At 34.6% G+C, this 14,236-nt stretch overlaps 1 protein-coding gene across 1 annotated transcript in view; it reads left to right on the top strand.

The window, feature by feature from the left end:
* The window catches only part of emp (epithelial membrane protein), a 469,800-nt gene that overhangs the window by 147,929 nt on the left and 307,635 nt on the right, over positions 1-14,236 (top strand). The window contains exon 2 of the mRNA XM_089593788.1: positions 10,739-11,076. Within this exon, the coding sequence (XP_089449914.1) occupies positions 10,739-11,076 (338 nt within the window). The remainder of the gene's footprint in view (positions 1-10,738; positions 11,077-14,236) is intronic.

Genomic DNA, 14,236 nt, shown 5'->3' on the forward strand with positions numbered 1-14,236 from the left:
CTATTTTTTTCAATTTTGTAAGGTTGTAATATATTTGTTGGCAAAGTAGTTCGACGTCTGATAACCCTGAAAAGGACCAGTGAGCTTCTTAAGTAAACTCGTTCTTGACTGAAGTTTCCAGCAAACGTGATTGCCTCTATACCCCAGGGTGATCGTCTCTAGCCTGTTATTGCAGCACCACACTGATCAAGAAGAAAACTACAACTTTTGAAGCTTTGGAGCTAGTTATAGAGCTCTGTCCCAACGTCTCCTGGTATAACGTCAAAGATGTTGGTGTCTTAAGCACCTGCTTTATTTGCAGACTCAGTTGTTTTGGTGAACTAAGGTAAAGAAATTTGGTTTGTGATGCTTGCCCGTTGAGAATTGTCCCGTTGGCTCATGTTTAGTATTTTTTCTGCATAGCTGTTAGGTTCTCCCAGTACAAACATTAGAGAGGATCGGTGATTCCTGGTTGAATGCTTAAAGTTAAGAGGATGATATGGGGTCGTCCGTCACCGGGGTTCCCAGCTTTGTGACGAACAACTCTGCTCGTGACGTCTACTGATGAACGACTGACTTGGTTGAATAGTGGCCAGCTTTACATAGTGTTTTAGTTGACGAATCGTCTTTGGAAATCATAGTAAAAATGTATTTGTTGGCAAGGTAATTTAAATTAAGGTAGTGCTTAAAGAAGCCGATGAGATTGATAGTTAAGTAGGGAACGTAAATACTTATAATTGACCTGAAAAGGGCCATTGGTGAAACTTGCAGCTATTCTTTATTATTATTCTTTATGATGGAGAGTCAGCTGTGGGTAGCTCGACTCTTATCTTTTGAGTCTCTGTGTACGAAAACCGTACGGGAGGGATGTACGACGCTGACCAAAGAATATCACGTCTTCAGGTCGTTCCCGGGTTAACCAACCGTTCATCGTTAGTCAGGAAAGTGGGCCTGGAGAATATCTTCTCTGAAGGTATGCTGTTGGGACGACCACTAAGAAGAAGGTCGTTGTGGCTGCTGGTACTCTGCAGGGCTTTCTTCCTGACTTGTATTTGAAGTAGAAAATTTTCTGACAGTACCAGGTTAAATAGTTGAACGGCCACAAAACGGCCAACGTTTGGAGCAGGTTGTGCTCTGGCTATACACGTCTCCTGGTATTTTACCAGAGACATTGACGTTCCAAACGTCCATTTTTTAGTGGCAGTCGGTTATTTTGGCGATCTGGGGTTAAACACGATTTATTTTTCTTGCCCATGAAAGAAGAGTGTCATCGGTAGCTGAAATCCCCAGATGCTTGACGTACTACTCTGTTCTTGGTGTAGTGCTGATGATCGACCACGATAACCGTTGACTCGATGGGGCATGTCATAACCACTCTTTACTATCTTTGATTGCGGGTGGCTTCAATTTTGCCTTGACGCCACCTAGTGGATCCTACTGAACTAAAACGCAAACTTAACTTTTTTTAGCAAAACTTTGAGCTTATTTATCACCATTGTTATTAACTTATTCAAGAAAAAAACTATGGGAAAGTTATTTTGTAATCATCAAGAATCAGTATGCAAAATTTCAGCAAAATCGGTTCAGTAGATTTCGCGGCTAGCGATTACAACGGTTTTAGCGACTTTGCTTTATATATTAGTAAGACTGCCTTTTTCTCAATAGCCTTTTTTATTTTGACACTTTTGAAGCTTACTATGAAAACTCGCATAAGCACACCAAGTAAAATTGATTAGTCTCAATTTGAATATTTGACATGTACAAAATTTTCTGAATTCCGAATCAAACCTAAATTAAATAGCTATAGGGACATAAATTTTTAGATCAGGGTACTTTAAATGTGTTCCTAAAATGGGTAAGTGCAACCTTCAAGTTGGATAAAACTCATGGAGGTGAAATCTTGGACTTGAGTTGGAACGGCGATATTGTTGTTCTAATCACTAAGACAGGATTCAAATATCAGCACAACGTGTATTGGAAATTCAACGTGTGTAACTCGAACTCAATTGACTGGTTGTTAAATTACTAAAAATACATAATACCCACTGGAAGAAATAGAAAAGAGAGATCTGTTTTACCAATCAATTTAACTGTCTGTTCTTTATGTGCGAACCGTAGATTTTGTTTATCGATCGCTGAATTCTTCTGGCCTGTCTTATGAAAGACTCAAAACCTTTCTTCTTGAATAGGAAATTATTCAACAACAGAAGATCGAAACGTCCCTTGGAGCTTCGGCAAATTACAGCCGTAGTCAGTTGGCCAGTCATCTCACTCTACAGATCGTGGGTAAAGTGGATACTTCAATCCCAGGCATCCATTCATGGCAGAGTGTCTATGCAGACAACACGGCCATGTGCCCGCTGAATGTCCAGTTCCAGGAAAGATCTTTTGCTTTTACCACAAAGGACATGGCGATCATGAGGGAAAAAACTACTCCAATCGAAAGGAGGATAAAAGGTATCGTACCGCAAATAAATATGATAAAGGAAAACTTCAACGATCTCGTCATTTGAAAGATTTGCGCAAAGGCAGGAGTAGCCATTCGAACGACGATAATAAAGATTCTAAACGTGTCAAATTTGACGACAGAAAAGAAAAGCCTAAGTACAATAAGAATCAGGGCAGTTATGATAAAAATAAAATCAAAAATAATCACAAAGGTGAGGACTCTTTAGTCTGTACAAATTTTCAGTCCTCTGAATTTGACTTAAATGAATTCAATAATCGTTCTACTGTCAGATTTGTCACTGATTCTGGTGCTACGAAGCACCTTGTAAATTAAAAAAATTATTTTGAGTCTTTAACATTCGAAAATTTCGGTAAAATTCAATGCGCAAACAAAGATTCGACAACTGATTCGCGAACACAGGGAGTTGGCAAAATCAGAGGATTTGTAAGCAATAATAGAATTCAATTGGATAACGTAATTTACTCTGAACAACTGGTTGAAAATCTGCTGTCACTTCAAAAGTTTGTAGATCAAGGTTTATCTATATATTTAGACAGTCAACATATCAACATATTATACCAAAAGTCCAGAGAGTCTTGGACATTTGTCAACAGCCTTATTGGTTCGTGGAAGTAAATCTCTTGAATAAAAATATTTCTGAAAATAAATTCATGGCTTGTATCGCCAGAAATTCAAATTATCAACAACCCAGATACTTGACTCGAAGGGCTGCTGCTAAACTTAACAAAAATCAAACTAAAATTACTGACTATGAGCATATGGAAGTGAATTTGTTGTCCAGTGAAACTTCCACTTCTTGCGTAAATGAATCATCGATAATAGAAATAAATCAGGATTCCAATGATAACGAGTTGAGTGAAAATTCTTCAGAGGAAAATTTATCTGACTCGAAAATAGGAAACTTTGAACAAAAAAATTACGATAGGAAAACTTGTAGTCCCGTTGAAACTGAAACTGAAAGTACAGTAATCGACGATTCTTCTAGTGGAAGAAATAACGACTGGTTTTTCAAAAATAACAAGGCCATGATGTGGCACATTCGTTATGGTCACGCATCGGTGGATTGTCTAAAGGTTCTGCAAAAGCGTTTTCTTAGTAACAAGTCTTTAAATGACCCTATCTTTGACGATTCAATCTTGGACTGTGAAGTTTGTAAATTATCTAAGACTACCAAGCTGCCTTTCAAGAATATTTAAATCAGAGCCTTAAAACATCTCCAGATTATCCATGCTGACACCATGGGTGCTATCAACCTGCCATCTCATCCGAAGAGATATAGGTTTGTATCTTTATTCGTTGATGATTATTCGAGACTTGCAATGGCATACATCATGACGGCAAAAAGAGAAACCGGGAAGTATTTTGAATTATTTGTAAAATCAACTAGAAATATTCTATGATTTGACGCCAAAATGTGATATTTGAGATCAGATCAAGGCACTCAATTTACGGGCGGTTACACTCGTAAAGTGCTGGTCAGACAAAATGCAGAATTACAACTTGCGTTCCTAGATACACCGGAACACAACGGTGAAGCAGAAAGGTTCAACGAAACCATTCAAGTTAAGACGAGATGCCTTCTATATGACTCAGGTCTTTCGAAAAACATGTGGGATCTTGCTCTAGCAGTAGCTGTCTACGCATATAACCAGACAGCGTTTTCGTCAAATGACATGCAGGCTCTATTGGAAAAATTCGAAGAAAAATATGGTCTTAATACAAATCAAATTCAACGGTTTGGTTGTGCAGCCGGACGTCTTTTGCCATAAAAAACTCTTATAAACCCTATGCAAAAATAATAACTACGCTAAATAAAGTAACTAAGATTTTTTGTTTGCATACTTTTAAATCTCAAAAATTTTGTGAGATACATTAACATGAACATTTCGATGAAATAGTGGTGATGGATATCGGTATAAAAATATGTAACAGTTTTTAAAGTCGATGTGCTGTGTTATTGTAACAAACTTACTAAATATCTTCATCCGAGATAAGATTTGTGATTAATGGCTTACTCAAGGAAAAAAAATACAACGGTACGAGTCTATCACTTTTAATATAGGTTAATTTTGCTGACAAAAAAATATTTTCTAATACGTTCCATCGAATAAACCTCATCAGCATGGGCATTGTTTTAATGATCCTAAAGTTATAACAATAACTTGCAAACCTACTAATAATGGTATAGTGGCATAAGACAGAAGACGTATACTACGTTTGCTCGTGAGCCATACCAATTTGGTATGAGTCCCGAGCTAACTTAGTACGTGAGATTCGATACTTCTGTAGCGCCTCAAGGGTGTTACTGTAGTATAAAGCAGAAGCTTTAGTAGTGCGTTTCATGATCTATAGTTGTAAATACGTCTTTACGAGTATACTACGGTAGCAGACTCTCGATACTACCGTTGCGTTCCACGGGCGCTACTGTAGTATGTGACGCACTATACTCCGGTAGTATACAGATACGCATATTACCATAGAATCAGAGCTCCCTCCGCGTACCCATGCCACTAAACCGTGTCTTTTTACTTGGTGAGAGAAAGGAAAATTCGTTATCTTGCTATTGCATGTGGATGGCATGATTATCACAGGAAATCACACTCGAAATTTGAATAAAATCAAATATCAACTAAAAAAGGAATTGGAAATAACTGACCTAGGTGAAGCCAAAAGCTTCCTAGGAATCTCCATCAATATAAATGGTCGAGGTTTGTTTGGATATATCAGTGCCCTCCAGTGAATTTGGAAATTCAAAGTGATCAGTGATCCGTTGGGGGCGAAATGTGAGAAAGTAAATAAATACAAGTAAAGCGTATTTAAATTTTCTTGCATTGATTTATTAATGCATAACGTTTCGCTGACAATATGCATCAGCCTCATCAGGCTACAAAATTAAAATGAAAAACACACAATGAGTGATCTGGAAGGCTCAAACACAAAATACAATAAATTTTAATGTAAATTGTTACCGCAGGTACGAGAGAATTCGTAAGTTTGGTTGACTTACTCGTCACCTGTCGTGCTATCGACTGACAATAAATTACAACAACAAGCCAGCGCTTATATAGGCAGAGCCGCAAAGGTAGACGGTAAAGGACGATGAACTCGATCGGGACATTTAAACTTTCGTAGTAAAGGAAGGTATGCTCTATTAAAGGAAAGCACATCCTCCTTTCTATTGATGTTGTGTTTGTCAAGTTAATAAAAAACAATTACCCTTTTAACATTATTAATAAAAACATAAAGGTCAGATTAAAACAACACAAATATAGTAATCATAACAGAAGCACTACAAACACCTACCCTCTCTACAAAACTGGCATACCATACATTGACAATAATTTTGAAAAAATTTCAACCATGTTAAGACCCTACAATATTCACACTTATCCTCTTATTAACAATAAACTGCAGCATATCGTCCGCTTAGGAAAAGATACAACGAATAAAAATAAACAGACAAATGTAGTGTATAAGTTCTATTGTAAAAATTGTCCTGCGTCATATGTGGGTGAAACAAAGCAAGCGGCGGAGGTCCGCATTAGTGAACATATGAAAATTAAAAACTCTGATTCCGTTGTTTGTCCACACCAAATCAATTTTGACCATGAATTCGATTGGGATAACTTTAAAATCCTTGACAAAGAATCCAATTACAAAAAAAGAATTATTTCCGAAATGCTTTATATAAAACTCGACAAACACAATATCAATAGAAAGGAGGATGTGCTTTCCTTTAATAGAGCATACCTTCCTTTACTACGAAAGTTTACATGTCCCGATCGAGTTCATTGTCCTTTACCGTCTACCTTTGCGGCTCCACCTATATAAGCGCTGGCTTGTTGTTACAATTTATTGTCAGTCGATAGCACGACAGGTGACGAGTAAGTCAACCAAACTTACGAATTCTCGCGTACCTGCGGTAACAATTTACGTTAAAATTTATTGTATTTTGTGTTTGAGCCTTCCAGATCACTCATTGTGTGTTTTTCATTTTAATTTTGTAGCCTGATGAGGCTGACGCACATTGTTAGCGAAACGTTGTGCATTAATAAATCAACGCAAGAAAATTTAAATACACTTTACTTGTATTTATTTATTTTCTCACATTTCGCCCCCAACAGGTCACTGATCACTTTGAATTTCCAGAAATGGTCGAGATCAAATCTTGACTTTGTCGCAACCAGACTACAGAGATAAAATGTTATCCAGATTTGGATATAAAAAACTTCATCCTCAAGGATCTCTTATGGTGACAAACCAAGTGCTGATTCAAGAATTAAAAAACAGAGAAAAAACTGTGACGTCAAAAGAGCTGGAAAATTTGAAAAAAAGCTTAATGTACCGTACAGAGAAGCTATCAACAGTTTGCTCTATTTGGCTAACACCCTTTGTCCCGATATTGCTTATGCAGTCAACGTTTTAAGCAGACACCAGCTGAACCTTACTGAACAAAATTGGAAAATGATTATAATAGTTTTTCGGTACTTAATAGGGACAAAGAATCTTAGACTTCCTTATCGAGAAAAAGGGGACAAATTAGAAGCATATGCAGATGCTAGTTTTGCAGATTGCAAAGGCTCTCTAAGAACTAGTGGCTATGTAATTTGATTATCCGGTGATTTGATTGCTTGGAAAACGCACAAACAAAGTTATGTGTCATTATCAAGCTATCAGGCAGAATATGTCTCAATGAGTGAGGCCTGCCAAGAGTTGGTAACATTGAACAATTTAATTTAATTAATACTTAACTATTCGCTTGCTCCAATGAAATTATGGTGCGAAAATAGTACAGCCGTCGTCGCTGCAAAAATCGGGGGGAATGGCAAGATCAGACATGTGACTGAAGTGCGTGAGCACTATGTAAACAAAAGTGTCTCACTAGATCACTTGTGGAAATAGCTTGGATTAGTTCTAAAGCTTCGATTACTGATATTTTCACGAAATTGTTATCATTTGAAGTCCATTGTTAGCTGACAAATTTATTATTGAATTCATTCGATAATTAATTTCCTATTCCTATTCTTTATGTGTACAACATGACATTTATATATTTCTTGTCTGTGCAGGCTCGAAGCCTTGAGAGGGCAAAGAGATTAGTTGACAAAGTATACAAGAGTCCTTTCATCCTGCCAGAAGCAGTGGATATGCAGTCGACGATCAACATTTAACATTTTATGTTTCTAAGATTTGATATTTAGTTCTTTGATTTTGAAATCAATAAGATATAAATATTCGTTACTTCTTAAATCTCATTAGTTTTTAATTATTAAGAGCTATAGTTTGACTTTAAAATTAATTTGATAAGAAAAAAAATAATAATTTGCGTAATGTTTCATTGCTGTGATCCAAGTAAATTCAATTGTGATTGTATTCGAAACTTATATTCAACTGATTAGAATTATATTGTAAGATTACACATTTTACTGCGAATCATTAAGGCAAAGTTTACCCGGGATGTGTTCATTGATATAATGTAATTTTTGATTATTAAAGGCTGTGCTTTTTTAGTAAGTTGACATGTACTCGTAAGGGAATAAGTGTAAGAATATTAGTGGTTGTGGCTTCCTCGCACACGCATTGTATTGCATCTACATATATATATGTATAACTGTATACAGTAGCATCGCCTTTCTTTGCTCAGCGCTGATTCTTTCTAATTCGACCACTCGAGCTATACAGACGTGCTCTCGTTGTGAAAGCCTACGGCTCCTTGTACTACTCGATACCTCTAAATATCTTTCGATAGCAATAAAGTTATTTTTTGTATTCTTATTGACACTTACTTTGCGTGTGCTTTGCCTAAAACTGTGCCCACCCGCGCAATTGTTAACAAAAACAAAAAAAGACTAAACGAATTATTGTTAACAATGTTTAGAAATTCTTTTCGTAACACTGGTTTTTTTTTTTTACTTTGTAAAAATTATTAATTTTCCGTGTAAACATTACATAACCACTTGAGTTTCCATCTGTTTCAGAAAAGATTATTTTTGTACTGCTGATGCAATTCGTTATAGAATTCTGTAAAAAAAATCTATTACGATAAAAGCTGTTCGAAATAAAAAATTTATGTAAATTTTATTCAAAGTTTTACTAACTGTGATTAGTGATGTCATGCTTTCTATAAATAAGATTCTCCCCCATTACACGCTGGAACTCTTGTAAATTTACTCCGTCATAGGTGCATATACATGTTCTCTGAAATACACCAACATATGCACTGGTGCTCTTACAGAATAGAAAGTATTATAACTATACTATTGGTAGGGGACACTTAAAATAGTTGGGTACTCTTGTTCTAACTCACTAATTTCATTTGAATAGATACAATAATGTCTGTAATAATTTACAAACGTTCACCTCCCTCAAAAACTTAAAACTTGTTACAAATACTCGTCAGTTACAAGAACAACTGCTTTTTTAATGACGGACTCAAGATCGTCTTGTAGAGTTTGGGACTACACTACTTCGTGAAGTGGAAGCATTTCGTCAACTGAAAATTTTTCTTCAAGACGCATTAGAATAATTATTTTTTTCATTCATTGTACATGTTAGGGATGTAAGCAGTTGTAAAACTGTCAAATCATTCGTAGATACAGTACAATGAGCAAAACAAGCCAAATTCCTTTGAGAAGTAGTCTTATGGAGAGGAGTATTGCAAACATTTGTGGGGTATAATTTGCGATAACATAGTGACTAACTTTAACGTTTACAGGCCTGTGCGGAAAAGTGCATGGTTCAACTCAATGCTTACTCGTTCTATTTTATTGATTCCTACAAATATAATTACTTAGAAAATATTAGCATGTACAAGTACATATACATGCGCGTACACATATGTCCATTTTCATGCATTCGTGTAGGTATAAGGTCAAAGTGGTATAAAACAGGTGATTTCCTCCCTCCACTTAGAGTGGCAGCAGCCACCCAGTTGGAGGGGACATTCCCATACCTTTACGTTACAGCTTTATCTTCTATGTTACTGTTTCTGTTGCCGCGATTTTTTTTTTTTAATTTGTGGTTAATAATGAGACTATCGTTTTCTAGACCATTTATTTACTTTAATGGTTCTAAAAATAATTGATTTTACTCAACTTAAATCAAGCTGTCAGGAGTACCTGCTTTTTCTATTATTTTATATTTCTTGCTACTTTATAGGACTGATATATTTACCATCAACATGGGTTTTATTTTCGTCTAGAAGCTTTGAGTCTTACATTAAGGCCTTATTCTTTTAGGGGATCGATGTACAGAGGAAAGTTGAAGAAGGCTGCTCAAAAATATGAAGAGGTTGGGGAGAGATATTTCTTGTGGGATATTTTTTTTGGCTTAGTTTAAGTAAGAAATATTAATAATTTTCTCTTATTTTAAGAAGGAGGGTACAAAACAATTTAAAATATTGAGGTTAGAAAGGTAGGGTTGCTGACTAAGTTCAGGTCTGACAATTATGTAATATAGTATACGTGTCTGATATTAACGTGTAATTTTACAGGTCTGATACATTCTAAATTCTGTAAAAGAAGCAAACGGCCTAAGAGACCCTTAGCTCTGACCGTATAACCAGAGGCTCTTACAATGTCTGAAACTATCATATACAACCGATTGATAAGAATTCATTTTCAGAGTAAAAGTTGATGATAAGCATTAAATACAATGTAAATTGAATTTAAGAAAAATATTAGTATGATTTTAAGCAATATAAATCTGGCATTAAATTTTACGCAGAATAGCAAAATATATCTTTAGCACTGACTTAGCCATACTGATAAGTCTTGTCAACGATTTTCATATGAAATACGATTTAATCCTGATTTTTTAAAGATTATTTTGAGTAGCTCTCAAAGTATCAATTGAGTTCTCATTATGTAACAACTCTATCGCTCAAAAAAATACAACTACGTATCTTAACTGTGACAAAAACGCCAATTACTAATATTATTGGCACAGCTGTGATAACTAATTTTATTAACGTGCCCAAGACAAAACGGATCAAGTTTTTTTTTTGTCACCAACTATTTTAAGACTTGCGGTCATACAAAAGGGTCCTAGGGTAACGGGTCTCTCCAAAAAGTGAAATGCTTTCGATACTTCGATAGTCTTTGCTTGGACGTGATAAATAGTGATTTTGATTTTGTATTTAAAATTTCTATTGGTATTTCTAAGCCTATTGATAACGTTATTGTATATTGAACTCAGCTACAGTTTCTAAAAGCTGTTATTTTATCATGTAACTAACACTTAATAATATTTATTTCAGTAATATTATTATAAAAGGTTTTTATATTTTAGGGGCTGCTGTTGGCTTAGGAGTTTTTATGATGATAATGGCAGGAATCTTGGCTGTAATTTTTCCACGGCTCATCAAAATAGTTATTAACAAAGAGATTTCATTAAATGAGGGAAGTAGAACATTTGATTGGTGGAAAAAGCCCCCAGTAACCCCACAAATGCATGTGTATATTTACAACGTGACAAATGCAGATGAGTTTCTAAATAATGGCGATAAACCTGTCCTTAAGGAACTTGGACCTTACGTTTACCTTGAGAAATGGGAAAAAGTGAACATAAAATTCAACATTAATAGTACCGTTACCTATAATGTTAAAAAGACGTTCACTTTCTCTGAGGTATATAGTTTCTGACGTATTATTTACAATATTGAAATATCACATGTTCTTTCTATTTTTACGTTGCAATTTGATGAGTATAACCTTATGAACAAATATGCTGTATCATTTTCTTATCGATGCACACATTTTTAAATATTTACAGGAATCTAAATCAAACTTTTGAAGTTAATTTCACTCAAGATTAAAATATTTTAGTATTAAAAAGAATAATGAATAAGACAAACATCACTTATCTATGAGTAATGAGTAACAAATAATGTTGTTATCTTCTGGAGTCATTGTTAAGGGTAGCTTAATAATTATTATAGCTTTTTAAATTAGCAATAAAATTATTTTAATGTTAAAGCATTATAAGATAATTTGCTGCAATTAGCTATTTTATTGACTAATACAAACACGTTAATATGTGGCGTCTCACATCTCTCGCGCTTCAGGCTCTACTCGCCAGGTGGCCAAGCCCCTAATAGTTCGCTCCCGTCAAGCGGCGAAATTCCCTCACGATTACTATATAAGCGTGATTGAGATAGTCTAAGCCCACACCTCTTCTGTGTCTAAGGCAAGGAGCACGTCATCAGCCTTACTGATGAGTCCTGGCGTGCTCTCGGGACGAAACACCTTTTTCTCTCTTATAGACGACCTCTTCGATCTCTATAAATATACGTTCTTGACTTTAAAAAAAATTCATTCAGCCTGAACAGATGCATAGAATATTAGCCCAACAACAAAAAAATAATGTGAGACTAATAAAATTAGATTTAATTTAGAAAAAAAATTTTTTTTTAGTATTATTAAAATAGTTATTGCTAAAATCAAGCTTTATTTATTCTTTGGAAAGTTAACTACGTACAGCTACTTTTTTTTAGTTTGCAAATGTAACAAATAACTGTATTATCACACGCTCAATTACGTAGGTTGTAAAGAGCGAAGTAAAAAACTAACTATATAAGAGTAAAATCTTATGCTCTGATTTCATTAGATATTTTTATCAAAATCAGAAATTTTGTTCATAATATCTTAGGAAAAAAAGAGTTTCTTTTTATTTTATAATCTATGAAGTATTTATAATTAAAGCATTATTTTGGCAGCACTTATTATAATTTGAAAAAAAAAACTTGACAATGAGATCTTACTTTTTTATTTTACTTCTTATATTGTATTCTTCACCATTTTATATGCTGAATTAATCTTTTAAAGTATGGTCATGACTTATTCATTAAAAAGTGGAGAATATGTGTGAACTTTTTTTTTTATAAAATAGCTAATTATTAAGTAAAAAATAATTTAAATCTACAAAATCAAATTTTCCTCATTGGTGAGGTAAGACAATTTGACTATTATTATACTGCCTTTTGACAGGTTTTTAATTAAATATCAGTATAAAGAGATAACTTAATCCTTTTTATAACTTAGAGTTTAACCAAGCATTGAGCTATTAAGCGCCAAATAATCACTGTGCTGTTTTGAGAACCCATGTTCCATCGTCTGGAGCTTAAGTAAAAAAAAATTAAATTCTTTTTATAAAAAAACTTTTTCTGTACTTTAAGATTCGCAAAAACTCATAATGCTGATACAATAAAACCATTTCCAGTTTCTTATATAGATCAAGTATGCTTTATATGCAGTATTTTTGTTGTATTTACTACAAAACTTTCCATTGTAGTTCGATATTAGTTGTACAGCTACAAGAACTAAATGAATAATACTAAATTTTAAGGTAAACTATTAATCCCTTTTTAATAAATATCCATATAGCGGATGAAAAGCATGAATTAAAAAATTCAGGTTATGTCTTAAATTATAAATTAATTAGGTGATTTTAATTCTTTTCAAGTATGTACTTTAACTCTGTATCAAATATTGTTCAGATCAGTTATTGATGTACTACTTGAGAGTTATAAGCTTAAAAAAGTAGTATTGAAATCCATAACTTGGTATTAAGAAGCATGACTATTTATTTACACAATTATTTACACAAATCAATATTTCACTGCCCTACTGACAGCCTCTTCAGGATTGGAGATCATGGAGGTGCCAAGACAACACGAAATAGGGATACCCATGATGTCTATATTCTCGTCATGGCGCCATGGGTGTCTCTATTACATATAGTCTTGGCACCTACATGATCTCCAATCCTGAAGAGGCTGTTGGTCGGGCAGTGAAATATTTATTTATGTAAATAATTATGTACATAAAGAGTCATACTTCTTAATACCAAGTTGTGAGTTTCAATATTATTTATGATGACAAAGAAGCAAGTAAAAGAAGTGAATTAGTACATTACGTCACGAGGCCATAAAGTGGCTGATGTACGGCCACGTGGAGTGTGGCATCACGTGACCGTCCATCAGCCACCTGGTGGCCAAGTGACGTACACGATTTTTCGTCATCCCGTACAGAAAAGTTTGTTTAATAGGTTGATTTTGTTAATGGAGGGGAAAATGAATCGCTCGGTGAACCATGCGTTCCTTACAAGAATTGGTTCTATACACTGAGGTCCTAATGAAGTGCGAACGAATGAACGATGGATAATCAAACGTGCCCAATAATCGGACCGACCGATTGACCACAAAAAATTTACGCATGATTCAACAGTGAATACTAAAAGAATACATATTTTCTTGGATGATTCTTTAAAGTACACTAAAAAAGTACTTTCATTAAATGATAAATTATCCTTGGTTTTCCAGTCATTGTATTGAATATGTGCTTTTTTATATAGAGCGCAAGACTTTTAAAGTAGCAGTCCAATAGCCATGAAAATTTTTTTACCATTACCTACGAGTAACTCTAAACTTGAAGTAAAGTTTGTAAAAAAAAGCACGTAGTAGTAATTTTGATTTCACGTACACAAGAGACAAGAAGCAGATTATACGATGAATTATAAGTAAGAGAATATAAGAAACCGGGTAATGCTACTTAGCAGAAGGCACTGAAAAGGTGAAAAGACAATGCGCACATGCGTCTGGCCGTCAAAAAAATACAACTACAACACAACACTTGGCTACCACATGTACATAGATATGAATATTCTTTATAGATATCATATGTACAGATAGATAATCAGTGTGCATTTGAGAGCCAGGACCTCGTAGAAGCACCTCGCTCAGTGGACGTAAAGAAATCCAGCAGCCGTACATTTGTGGTTTTACGTCTG

Source organism: Copidosoma floridanum, unplaced genomic scaffold (assembly GCF_036245765.1).
Source record: "Copidosoma floridanum isolate Cflo_tuat_1 unplaced genomic scaffold, Cflo_Japanese_pri ptg000020l, whole genome shotgun sequence".
Taxonomy (NCBI): Eukaryota; Metazoa; Arthropoda; class Insecta; order Hymenoptera; family Encyrtidae; genus Copidosoma; species Copidosoma floridanum.